The 13,652-nt window shown below is 28.8% G+C and overlaps 2 protein-coding genes across 4 annotated transcripts; both read right to left on the minus strand.

The window, feature by feature from the left end:
• Nucleotides 1-7,536: 7,536 nt before the first annotated feature.
• LOC106346916 lies at nucleotides 7,537-10,390 on the minus strand. Its single transcript, XM_048782444.1, has 7 exons — nucleotides 9,527-10,390; nucleotides 9,304-9,425; nucleotides 9,152-9,200; nucleotides 8,934-9,050; nucleotides 8,663-8,750; nucleotides 8,253-8,317; nucleotides 7,537-8,072 (listed from the first exon to the last, which is right to left on the minus strand). The coding sequence occupies exons 1-6, from the start codon at nucleotides 9,579-9,581 to the stop codon at nucleotides 8,296-8,298; spliced, it is 453 nt and encodes a 150-aa protein (XP_048638401.1). The 5' UTR covers nucleotides 9,582-10,390; the 3' UTR covers nucleotides 7,537-8,072; nucleotides 8,253-8,295.
• A 1,548-nt stretch (nucleotides 10,391-11,938) lies between these two features.
• Nucleotides 11,939-13,435, minus strand: LOC106351439. 3 transcript variants are annotated; one of them, XM_022687258.2, is made up of 6 exons: nucleotides 13,117-13,435; nucleotides 12,871-12,975; nucleotides 12,683-12,688; nucleotides 12,521-12,572; nucleotides 12,258-12,426; nucleotides 11,939-12,182 (listed from the first exon to the last, which is right to left on the minus strand). In XM_022687258.2, exons 1-6 carry the CDS (start codon nucleotides 13,149-13,151, stop codon nucleotides 12,163-12,165), a joined length of 387 nt encoding a protein of 128 aa, XP_022542979.1. In that variant the 5' UTR covers nucleotides 13,152-13,435; the 3' UTR covers nucleotides 11,939-12,162. The 3 variants fall into 3 exon arrangements, 2 of the variants coding, with proteins under 2 accessions (XP_022542979.1, XP_013646696.1); XM_013791242.3 differs by having other exon boundaries at nucleotides 12,262-12,426; nucleotides 13,117-13,434; XR_001271283.3 differs by lacking the exon at nucleotides 11,939-12,182 and having other exon boundaries at nucleotides 12,184-12,426; nucleotides 12,683-12,738; nucleotides 12,871-13,409.
• Between the last annotated feature and the right edge of the window lie 217 nt (nucleotides 13,436-13,652).

Raw genomic sequence — 13,652 nt, forward strand, 5'->3', positions numbered from 1 at the left:
TTGGCTTATTTGTTTTATCAACTGCCCATATTATTAAACCAAGTTTTGATCAAAAGAAGAATTGTTTCGAAAAAACCTATATCCGACCATATTTGGTGTACATGAAAAAAACTATAGCTTCAATTGGTGACAATTTCTTAAAAAAAAAATCATGTTTAATTTATTGTTCTTCAAAATTAAAACTGTTACCAGTTGAGTTGAATATTTTTTCAAACTATTAGTTTATAGGTCCAACTACATTCCTATATTTCTCTCCTATGTGAATGAACCAATGAAATATTTTTCTCCCTTAAAATCGATGAATGACAAATGAAAACAATAATCTATACTATTAAAATAGAAGTCACAACTTAATTCATGTGTTTTATTTTATTTTGGATCATCTTTAAAATTTTATTTAAATGACTTTTTTCTTATAAATATTTTAATAAATCAAATTATTCTAAAACAAAAAAAATAAATAGATATTCCTATATTTTCTCTAAAATTGTATCTGAATAAAATCTTCCTTATTTTTTTTATTTACAATATAAATATATACTTATTTTTCATTAAAATAAACACTTTAAATATTTAATTAATTTCGTCTTTATTTATAACATATATGTACATTTATTTTTAATCAATGTTTTAAAAAATAATTAGTTAATTTTCGTGTTTATTAATTTAAAAATAAATTTATGTTTCATTTTTACTAAAACAAACCTTTAAAATATCTAATTAATTTTGTAATTATAATTAAGCTAATGTACAATTTTGTATTAATATTTTGATATCAATTTAATATAATATTTTTGATTTTTTTTTTGATTTTAACTAATAAGACTTTCGATGTAAAAAAAAAAGACTTTCAATTTAGATTTTGTATCACATGATTGAAAATATGTTATCACTAAAAATTCAAAACAAATAAATTAAATTACTGCGTGTGAACTATAAAAGTCTTGTTTTTAAAATGTTATATTAAACAATTAGTAATATGGTATATATTAAAATTATATACAATTAATCATGTAAAAAAATATTTATGTGTGTAAAAATGAAAATAATCACCCGCAGAGTTGTGCGGATCAAGATGTAGTTAGAGTTTTAAAGATAAAAATTAATATTCCAGAAAGTAGCTCAAGACTAACAACATATTCACTCAAGCATCCATTATTAGTTTAACCTCATCATGTACAAATAAAAAGAAACAAAGAAGGTTAAACTTATCTTCTTCGACTAAAGGATTTAAAGATTTATGTTTTATATTTTCTTTTATGCTTCATATTTGTTTTTAGGAAAAGTGATTTTGTAGTAGTTTGAGCAACATCAGAAATATACCCTAGAGTTAACTTGTATTATAAGTTTAAAGATTCATGGTTTCATTTTACATATGTTTGGATGCTAATTTATATTCAATAAATTCTGAAAACAATTTTTCATCTTTTTGCTTACCATTTATGTTTGATATTTGTTCAATTCATTCTCTACATTTGTTTTTCCTTATTCAATTTTCTTTTTGAGTTCAATTTTTTAAATGAAATTTTGTTCAATTTTTTCCATTCATTTTTATCATCAATTAAAGTTTATGTTTTTGCTCATAACTTTCTTTGCCGGTGAGTCAGCCCGTTCATTTCTACTCTTGAAAATATAAATTGAGTTCACACTCTCAAAACTACTATGAAAATAACGAATGTATTTATCTCTCAGATGAGGATCAATCAATCTATTGAGTTTTTAGCTATACTAGACCGTTTTCCGCGCTATGCGCGGATAGTTGCTATTATATATTTTCATATGAATATTAAATATTGTAAAATTTTCTGTGTTTATAAACTATTTAGCGTTTAGGATATAGTATAAGAAAAGAGATATTTATGTTTTTCTTCACATTTTTTGAAATACTTTTTTTTTGTTAGTGGGCATAAAATATCAAAACTAAATTCAGAATACATAAACAGTTCTCAAAATGTCAGAAAGTTATTCTTAATTACGTTTTCTTTATCATAATCTTATGAGTTGTACATTGGAAGTTTAGCCCTAAACCATGTATTAAACTTTTACTCTTATTTTTCCTTTGAAGTTTTTGATTTTTTATTGTTGTGTCAAAGTAAAACTGTGTGATTGATAATGAAGCGAATGATACCTTTCTATGCAAATAAGAGTTATTAGTCAGTATGTATCAGACTGCTAAGTTTGTATTTTTTAAATTTTTTTATTTAAGTGATATATTTGCCACCATAAAAACTTTAATCTCCGATTACTTATGAATTGCAGCTGATTGAACATAAATTCTTGGTTACGATCCACATCTTGACGATTAGTGCCCACAAAGAATTTGTGTCATGTCAAAAGTGAATCATCCAAGAGCTTAAGAACAACCTATTTGCTTTAAGTTCTAAGCTTGCTTCTTAGAAATCAATCATAAAATATTAAAGTCAGAACAATTCGTTTGAGATTGGATCATTGAGGGATTATAAAAATTCTTATGCATCAAAGTTTACTATAAAATTTGCTACAAATGCAAAAGGATTTCCAGAATGGTTTTAGTGACTCTTGTAGACATTCCTAGTTGTGAGCTATCACCATATTGCTACATGTATTTTATTTAGGTATATACGCTTAGCAAATTACATATGTTTTGAATATTAGTTTCATAATCCAAATGAAAACAAAGTAAATACTTTTTTTTCTTACTTTCTATAATATTTTAGCTAATTACTATATTTTAAACTTGAAAATATTATTAAATCTTAATTATCTTTCAATTTTCGGAATGATACAAACTAAGATAATAAAAATACATAAATTTCATAGAATTGCTAAATGTAGTATTTACGAGGGAGAATTTCAAGTTTACCACATTGTTTATACTATTATTCATGTTTACTTTCACTGAAAAGATATTTTCCAAATACTTTCTTCGTTAAAGAGGTAAAAGACACGTATATCCTTATTTTATAGATACATAAATTACTATTTAAATAATTTTTTATATTTTTTATAATTTTTGAATTATAAGTTTTTATATTCAAAATTTTATAATTTTTTTGCAAAATATGTTTTTCAAATTTTCTTTTTGAAGTTTGTTTTTAAATTTTTTTATTATTTTGATATAATTTTAAGAAATAAAAATTTAGTATTAGTTTATTTATTTTTAAAAATTCTAAACTCCATCCTCCAAAACTTCCCTCAAATCTAAACTTAAATTCTATATTAGTTAATCCTAGGGACATAAATGTCAATTTATCCCTTTAAAACTAAAGGTAAATATGGTTAAAATAAACTTGAAAATTATACCAAAAATGGTAGTTTAAACAATTTCTCTATTTATGATTAGGAAAAGAATATCTTTATGTTTTCCAATGTGAGTTGGATTCTAAATATTTTGTAACACATGCGCAAATTATATATATTTAAGAACGTTAGTCTAATAATGCAGTGATGAAAAGAAAATCATCATTATCTATTCTATCTGTTTTCATTAACTTAAAAATAAAAACTAATTACTTAATATTGTGTATATTTTTTATTTGTCTTTTACTTAACTGATAAATTTTATTTTTTTTGTCAGCAACTTAAAAAATTCATTATATTTTACAAACCAATCGGGTAACTCCACATCCACGTGGACAACAAAATATTTAGAGTTAAAAACTACTTTTACATGCTTTTTCTGCCCTTTTATTTTACATTGGTCTTTTTCCATGTGTTTCAATTTTTGTTACTTTATAAAACTTTTTATTCATTTTTATTTAAAACGTTCCTTTAACCTAATAGCTTACTTTATTTTTGTTTTGTTCATAAATTTTAATTATGTCTCTTTCAGTTTCATAATGTAAAAATTTCTATAGAAAATTTGAAGGTTGAAAATGTAAGATGTTTTGATATTTTTAACTTTCTTCAAATTTTTGTAAACTAATAATACTGTTTTATTGGTTAACTCATTTTAAATGTATATTCTTAGTAATATTTAAATAAATATTGATTAGTTTTATGACCAACAGATCATATAATATGAGACATAGTAGTAATTTAGAGCCTTTTTATCGTCAGATTTTTGTTTATTGGTGTAATCAAGCATTGGCATTTGTTGCTGACTCTGTAGGTTACTCTGGTTGCATTACTATGAAGTAATATTATTAATAACTAGGTCCGTGTCCGCGCTACGCGCGGATTATCTGGTTAATAATTTTTTAGCATAAATATATAATATTTTTTGATAACTTTTTCATAAAGAAAACTTGGAAAATAGTTTGAATTTGAAAAGTTTCAGCCTTTTGTATCAAACCTTCTAAAGTTTCTGCGTGTGATTTGATAATGTAAGACCCCCAAATTTCGTCGTAATCATTGTGTTCAACCGTCCTTATTTTGGAGATGTCGATGTGGATCCATTCGAAACATAAAAATAACTGGTGTAGTATTTTCAAATAATTAGGTAAAGATTAAATCTACTTCCAATAGATAAAATGTGCTAAAGATAAACAAACATGAATTTGTTTAAGTGAATCTAAATAAAATATGAAAAAAACTTTTAATGAAATAAAGATGAGTTAAAAGGTAAAAATTGTTTTATGGTAAAATAGGCAAAGGTAAAAATTGTTATTGTTTACAAATACTACATATAATTTTTAAAAGGGTTGATCTTGAATCTCTATACAAACCAGCCATAGGATGTTCGTATCTCAGTTCTGACAGTGGGTCTCACATTTCAAAATTTCTTTTTTACTATTAGAAGCTGGATGCATATCCGTGATATGAAGGGGCAGATTAAGATTGTTTAATTTCAAAGTTGGAGTTCATGTTGACTTTACTACACATAAGTTGTATGTTGAACTTTACTTTTTAATCTAACCAAATTCGACTACTATTGTGGTGTTGTAGGATTTAGCATTTTTTTTAATCAGACACCGATTATGTTAATAGGAAGACGTAATTATGATACCAGTTTAAACGTATATTTTAAAATGCAAAGCAAAATGTTGTTGGGGAAAAAATCCTACCAAACCGTTTGTATTTGAAAAAAAGGCAAAACAAAAGGTGGAAGACAAAAAAAAACAAAGACAAATCTTATGAAAGAAGGTAACAACTGAAGTTCAGTCTACTAACATGTCTAACAACTGTTTGAACTCATTTTTTATTTTGTTTTATAGATGTTGTCCATAGTGATTTGAATTATGCTGATCTTTGAAATATATATGCTATCATGTTTGCATTAAATTTTGTCTTTGTTGGGTTTTTTTGAGAAAAACACGATTTTATAACTTTGCGAGTATTGACTTCAAGTTTCACTTTGCAATCGAATATAGACGTCATATTGTTGCTGAATTAGGTAATCCTACTATATAAAAGAGACTAAATTCAAGACTTTTGAGACTATCCACCTCAGCCAAAATATTCTCATCCAAAAAAAATTAAAAATAAATGTCATTTAGAAGATAATTAACTAATATAAAACTTTTGATATTTCTAAAAATTTCAAATTTGTAACTGCTAATTTATTAATAGAATCATATATCTATATTGAATTATGTTCTATTTTTAATCGTTACTTTAAGAGTAAATAAATTATTAATTTATAATATATATATAGTTTATAACTTTATATTGTAGTTATAAATAAAGAGAAAATAACCGGGAAAGGTGAAGAAGCTCATAAAAAATTATGTAATTAAAATGGTAAAATGGTGAATATGATGAAGTGAATCTAAGAAAATTTGTTGTACAAATTATGGTGCTTTCTTCGTCCACTATTCTACTATATAAAAGGGACTAAATTCAAGGCTTTTGAGACTATCCACCTCAGCCAAAATATTCTCATCCAAAAAGAATTAAAAATAAATGTCATTTAGAAGATAATTAACTAATATAAAACTTTTGATATTTCTAAAAATTTCAAATTTGTAACTGTTAATTTATTAATAGAATCATATATCTATATTGAATTATGTTCTATTTTAATCGTTACTTTAAGAGTAAATAAATTATTAATTTATAATATATATATAGTTTATAACTTTATATTGTAGTTATAAATAAAGAGAAAATAACCGGGAAAGGTGAAGAAGCTCATATAAAATTATGTAATTAAAATGGTATAATGGTGAATATGAAGAAGTGAATCTAAGAAAATTTGTTGTACAAATTATGGTGCTTTCTTCGTCCACTATAATGATTTAAAATAATATATATTCATATAAATAAGTCAATATTTGTTGTTTTTTTTTGTAAGAGGTTAAGATTATCATTTTCTGAAAGGTTACACTGATCCAAAGAGATTAGTTTGTGGAGCTAACCAAACGAGGATTATAGTGTTTACTTTGGAAAAAGTAATAGGTTGAACGATAGATGGCGTGCATGTTTTTTCACATGGAAATCTGCACATATATTAAAATTGTAAGGTTTGAATCATAGAGAAAATATAGTGTATATGACTGAAGTTGATTCATTCCGAAACTAAAGATGGCTAAAATTCTTCTTTGTCAAAATGCATAGATGTGAATCTTATATGAATAGAGTTTTCAATTGCTTATAGCAGTGTAATAAATTTCGTGTATAAAGGAAAAAAAATGTTATATAAGTGAAAACAAAAATTATGATTTTTTTCTTGTGCCTATAGGCTCTTCGCAATTTGAAGAAGAAAGAACATATTGTGTGAAAATCTTTGGCTCGGTCAAATTTTATCGAGTTGTTTATAAAACTGTTGTTATATAATTCATGTAAATTTTCAGTGTTGATTTAAAAGCCCAAGAAAACTCATCTATACTGACTTTTTGATTTTTTTCTGTGATTTAAATTTAAAAAAGATAAAACTTTCGATAAGTTATGTAAACTCAGAACAAGTATTTAACTTTAGAAAGCATTTACATGTTTCAAACTTATAATATATACATATATAATGTTTAAAATTATGTATATAAAACCTGTATAAAATGTGCTTAAATATGTTTCTCTTCTTTAATGTGTTAATTGTACTATATATAACATTATTTTAAAATTTCAAAAAGTTTATGTCACATACAAAAACCATCAATAAAAAATATAATTCTCCATCTACAACCAGAAAAAAGAAAAACTATAAACATATAAATTTAAATTAAGAAAAACTAACATTGGAAAAACAAAAAAGTAATGTAAAAGAAACAAACCGACAAATAATATTATAAATAAAATAAATTTATAAGACACAATCCGCGCGAAGCGCGGAAAAAAATCTCTAGTATTATTAAAAGGAAATTCAATATATTTCTGACACTAAAACTTTATATATTTTTTTGTTTAAATAACTAACACAAACTTTTAACAACGTTTGTAGTAGAAACATGTGACACTGTCAAACTTTTAACATTTTTTCTTTTAGAACTTCGGGAAGGATTAATATTTTATAAGTTAACATTTAAATTTATATTGTACTTTGTATAAATTTACTGTTAAACATTTGGCCTCACGATGCACATTTTAATTATTTTACTTCTGTATGTGTTTATATGGTTACTATAAAAAAAGATCACATCGTATACTGCTGCTGACATTTGCTCACTAAAGAAAACAGAAGAAGAAATAACGTATATTTTTAATCATTATTATAATCATTTACATTTTTTTCATGGTGGAAAATTTGGTTTACAGGAAAGTAAATCAATAAAAAATGAATAATGATTTAGTCTTTTCTATATTTTGTAGGAAACTATTAAATATAAAAGGTAGGTGCTCTTTCGAAAAGAATAAAAGCAGCACTTGTGTACTGTAAGAATTAACTTATTGTAATGAGAAGCTTACTCCATATAATAATGTTTTGTCTTGTTTTCATTTTATGGCTTCTTGGTGTTCCCAAGCTTTCTATCCGCAATCTCTTTTAGTGTCTTTTATGTATACTCATATCCTCAAAGTTATTACGTCGTTTGTAAACTCCTGTCCTCAGTCATAAGACTCGTCCGGCTTGTCCGCAGCTACTAATCTTCAGTTTTCTCAGCTCCAGATTCTTCATCGTGTAACTTCTGCTTTTGGAGCTATTCTTCATCGTGTAACTTCTGCTTTTGGAGCTTTGTTTTGATACTCAGTGAAATCCGACCAACAACTCCTTCATGTCACTGAAAAAAACGAATTGGAGCAGCAGACACATCTTTTAATTTGTACACTCTGTTAAGCGGGAGATTGTCTTCCAATAGCTTTTGGAAAATGAAAACGAAAAATGAATGACCTCAGACAAAATGGTAACGTAAGCAGTTAGAACATTGATTGATCCAAGCTGCAAAAAGAGGGGAATGTACCTTTAGATTGACACCAAAGAGTTTCAGATCAGTTGTGGCTTTATCATCTCGGATTCAAATGAAGCCTGCAATGAAAATAAAGACAGATAAGAGAGAAATATCATGCAAAGAACCTTATGTAAATTTAATCCAATTTGTTAATGTACAAATGTCAAACTAAATGCAAAGTACAACACTGCGAAAGGAAAATTTTACGGAAATTCGTATGTCTCATATGGACCAATGGTAATATCTAACTCCGAATCCTACATAAGTTGATAGAAACTTAAAGTTATAATGTGAATGACTCAATGGCAAACTCCCAAACACAAAATTGACTTGATAATAAATAACCAGAGCTCACCAGACAAAACATATTCTCTTATGAAACACTTCTTATCTATAAAAATGAATAGGCAAAGAAGAGGTACCAAGTCCATCCATGCAATGTCTGACTCATAGTAGTCATTTGAAAGGAATGCTTCAGTTTTTCTGTGCAGTAGCTTCTGCAGACTGGAAAAAACATTATAAAGTAATTCAATACACAACGACACTGGAATGAGCAAATATCTTTTATATGGTAAAGATAAGAAACTGTATGATATTTTACCTCTGTGAAGTGACCAATTATCCAACTTTGTACAAAAGTTCAGAAGCTTTTGTGAGGAAAGGTCAAAACAGAGGAAAGAGGGTCTTACGGAGTGGGGAAGATGGGGGAGACATATATTCCGAAGGAATCACAGATTCCACTTGACCTTTTGCACGTGAAAAAATAATTTATACAATGAATTTCATATACTGATTTTACAGAATCCATACCTGCAACTTATATAAGATAATAATCACATTCTATACATTATTAAGCTCTTACCTTAGCAATTATAACAAAATAAGATAGGGGGAAGGGAAGGAAAGATTACGTGGCTGTACTAAGCATCTGAGAGACTCAGAATAATTTGTATCCAGTTTCTGCAGCTCCACAACCACACATGTACCAAACAGCTCCAATGAAAGCATGAAAAAAAGATTGGGTTAAGATTAAATGGGAGTCGTGAGGGAGAAAGATATGAACCTGGTGGTGAAAAGCTTGACGGATTGATTCAAATACTTGATTGATTTCAAGTAATCTCACACGAAATCCTAGAAGACCAACGTCTTCATACATAATCCAGTTCGAGATCTCTTGGTTAGACACTGTAAGAAGACATGGATCAAATAAAGATAACAATAAATAGAAGCTTATGTGGTCTATTCTAAGCATCTGAGCAGTTTCGAGAGAGTTGGAATAATCTTACCTTGTGTCTGCACCTCCGAACCTACTAAACAGCTCCGACAAATGCAATGCATCATACAATTTCATAAGGGGAGATGCATGATATTGAGAGAGAGAGAGAAAAAAAAGAGATGGAACCTGATTGATTAGGGGAGGCACATAGAAGCTTGCACACCTGGTGACCCCAAATCCAATGCTTCGTTTCTTCACACTGATCGAATCCTTACTGATTAGCGCCGAGATGGCGGAAGACGAAGGAAACTGCTTGGCCCGCGACGTGCCTTTCATGAAGAGCTTCCTCGACTATCACGTTCCACGATTCTTCTCCGCCGTGTGCTGCGCCGGAATCTCCATCTCCGTTTAGTTTCAATCCATTCTTCTTCTTCGTTTTAACAAAGCTTTAAAGCACCGATAACCATATGAGCTCTCCTTCGCCTAAACCGACGCCCATGATCGAAGATCTTACATCTCCAGTTAATTAAAATTGAGATTGCTCAAATTGATCCAGAAGTAATCCTTTGTTTGACCGCCTAATCGCCAACCCTACTGAACCACCTTTCAATCAACCGAGTATAATCCGTCTACCTCATCATCCTTTCCAATAGGAACGCTTAACTCATAACCGGTACACCGGTAATCATCAGGTGAAGACTGATTTCAAACAATTAAGCAAACTTTTGAAGAGGATGAACAAACACAAGCTTGTCGGGATATTTTTTGGAGATTGCAAAAGAGAGAAGTTGAAGAAACCTGATTAAGATCGAGACTTTATTATGCAGGATTTTCATAACAATTTCTATTTTCCAGAGAACCGTAGGAAGTCGAGACGATTAAGCTGTAGAGAGGAAACGTGTCACTATGTTAGCAGCTGCCATGTTTTGATTGGTGGATTTTTTAATCTTACGTGGCATAGCTTAGAAGGCTTTATATTCTCCTTTTAATAGTGTTAGATATTTATATAGAAACTGATTAGTTTATTATTTTATGTTATTTTCTTTTATTCATTTATTTTGTTTTTAAGTTATTTATATGAACCCTAAAATTGTGTAGAAGTATTTAATAGCTTCTTTCAATATTTACACAATATAACAAATTAAAGTGAACAGAAGTTTGATGCTAGAACCAAAGTTTGAAAATTATTTATTTTTGCTTAAGTAAATTTTTTTTGACAATTTGTTTCTTCGTTTAAATATATTTATAGTTTATAAAAAATAATATTATATTTTAAAATATTATATAGATCGTATGATGCATATAATCTACTGTTACAGTATTTTGAATAATTTTATTCATGTATATTTTTTATTTATTTTTTTGTATTTAGTCAATACTCATCATGTTTGATTATGTTATATTTATTAGACATATATATGTATCTTAAAGACTCCCAATAGATACGATGTAATTTGCATTCATTCAATTTTTTTTAGACAGTTATCCTTAATAAATCATAAAATGTTAAAGAATTATATTATTGTAAATTAGATAACGTTTTTTTTTGTAGTCTTACTAATACCAAACTTGTGTAATCCATTATCAGTTTGTATGAGGATGTGCCAATCTGTATGTTTTGACAAAGTTTTAGATATAACGTTAGCTAATATATTTTATGTTAATTTTCCAAAAATTAGCATATATATCAAGGTAATTTTCTGTATATTTTTTTCTTATTACTTTATTTTTATTCTGCTTTTTTTTATTTCCCTAAATATGTTTCTATGAAATTCCTAAATTCTTTACGATATAGTGTCGTTTGGTAGTTGAAATTTTTGTTGTTTTTCCAAAGAATTATCATATCAAACTATTTTTTCATGTTTTCTTTTGTTAAATTATGAACCATAACCAAGTATAGATTTTTTTTTCAACAATAAAGTGTAGATGTATCACATAAATGCTTTCATCAAAATCCTCCGGAGAATCACGTCCAACTGCTGCTTCTCAAAAATCACTGCCTGAAACTTACTCGGTCAATGGATCATCACCATCAAAAAATTTCACCTTGGTGCTAGCAGATATCAAACATTGATCTAGACTACGGAAATTCATGGTTTTCTCCCAAATCTTATAAAAAATAAGCATTAATCCTCTCAGAATTAAACCAATTTACTTAGATGACAACTTTTTTTTTTACAAAAGCATCTTAATTACGCTTCTATAAGTACTTATCATATTAGCAATGACTGGCAAACGTTTGTGAGCGATTCCACTCGATCACACAATACGACTTGAATGAACATCTTGGACACTTGTCTGATCTTATTCGTTTCAAGTATGGCGACTGGCCACGGATAAGAGTATTGAGTTTTTGATACTTCTTCTTCATCGTCTTAAGATTTTTTCTCTTTAAGCCTGGAACACTTCTTAATCCCGTGTCGCAGCGGCAATAATCTATGTGATGTTCATATAACAGCAGAAGAAAATAATAAGACTGTAGTGAAGTTTAAAAATCTCTCAAGAGCATAAAAACCAAACACAACAGAAAGAGGATCTTTAAAAAGGTGTGATTCAGATTCTGTAGCACCACAATTAGAGGACAATGTTCTTATACGGTCCTAAAATGCTATCAATAACAATAGGATAGTTTTTTTCTTTTAAATGTGTTGAGGAAGAGAGCTCTATATTTGGTTCCAAACCTGTACATATGCTCAACAAATTCATCTATGAGGAAAGGCAAGCACCTGAGGTGAAACACAAAACAATAAATAATCCAAATCTCCCAACCAAAACCGGTATTTATGCGGTAATAGCTTTACCTACAGTGTACAACAATGAGTGGATCTTTGGCATTATCTCTATTGTCATAATGCAACATATTCTTGCGGAGGGTAACCAAAACAATGATTCAAAAGAACAAAAGCTCTTATTTATACTCTCATGTCCATTCTCACGGTACATAAAGAAAACAAACTCGGAAAAGTCCACCTACAAAGAGGATCACATAAAATATTAGATCACTGTGCAGCTGGTCAAGAAGAAAAATGTAGGAACTAATTGTGTAGGAGACAAAAAAACTTACCATTAAGTCCAGTCGTGACATCAACTTGAATAACTCATCAAAAATGGAACTTCTGCCATAGAATTCAAGGGGGGAATAAGCGAAAGGATTAGAGAACTTATTCAATTACCCAAATAATCCTCCCTGAAAACATGCAACAGAGGCGGAAAACCCGTGAAATACCTGAAACTGATAGACACGTTCAAGATCAAATCATCGCAAGACATTCTTCTCAAAAACTGTACCCATGAATCACAGTGAACCGTAAGGACATAAGAAAACGTTTTAGGAAGTTGATATCATCTGCTATGAGTAACTGGAATCAAATCGTAATGTATAAAAATCACAGATTTAAGAATTTGATGTCTTACCAACTCATCGAAGCCGGAATCACAGCTCTGTCTTTCCCAGAGAGATATCTTTGAAGAACCGAGAGAAGCCCCTGCCAGTTAATGAGTCGAAAACCACAGAAGCCCCTGCCAGTTAATGAATAGAAAATCACAGAAGCCCCTGCCAATTCCACTATCCTAACTCACGTTTCACAGCCCCCAAGTGCATGGGATCGAATAAATCATTTTCATTTTGATAACAATCCAATGAATACAGTAGCTTCTCACCACACTATGTTAAAAAGGGTAAGCGAAAAATACATTCGCAGAGAAAAACAGGCTTGACAGAGATTGATCTTTCTACTACAATTCTCTCTTCTCCATAGAATTTGTTCAAGACAAAAGTTCTGTGAAGCAGTCAGAGAAGTTCCAATTGCCAAATCTTGTAATGCACAACACTATGAGATACTCTCGTGACCTCCGTCTTCATCGGGTTCACGGAAAAGCTGAAAAAAAAATAAAGGCCATAAAGATGCGAACAAAACACAGAAGCCCACTCCAAATAAAAAGAAAACGTGAAGCCCATAAGCAACTTAAACATGTATGACGTGTCCAAACGAATTGTCATGATTGGCTGATTATTTTGGGTGATGTGGCAGCCTAAAAACTCAGGATATAGTGCTTTTGGTATTGTGATGATATACTAAAATTTTAAGTGATTTCTATTTGGATTGCAGGGATTTGTAAATCTCTCATACACGACATTCTCAATATGTAAAATCGAGAAACTTATTCTACGACCACGAAAACCTAAATAATTCAAC

This window comes from Brassica napus, chromosome A6, assembly GCF_020379485.1.
Source record: "Brassica napus cultivar Da-Ae chromosome A6, Da-Ae, whole genome shotgun sequence".
NCBI classification, from domain to species: Eukaryota; Viridiplantae; Streptophyta; class Magnoliopsida; order Brassicales; family Brassicaceae; genus Brassica; species Brassica napus.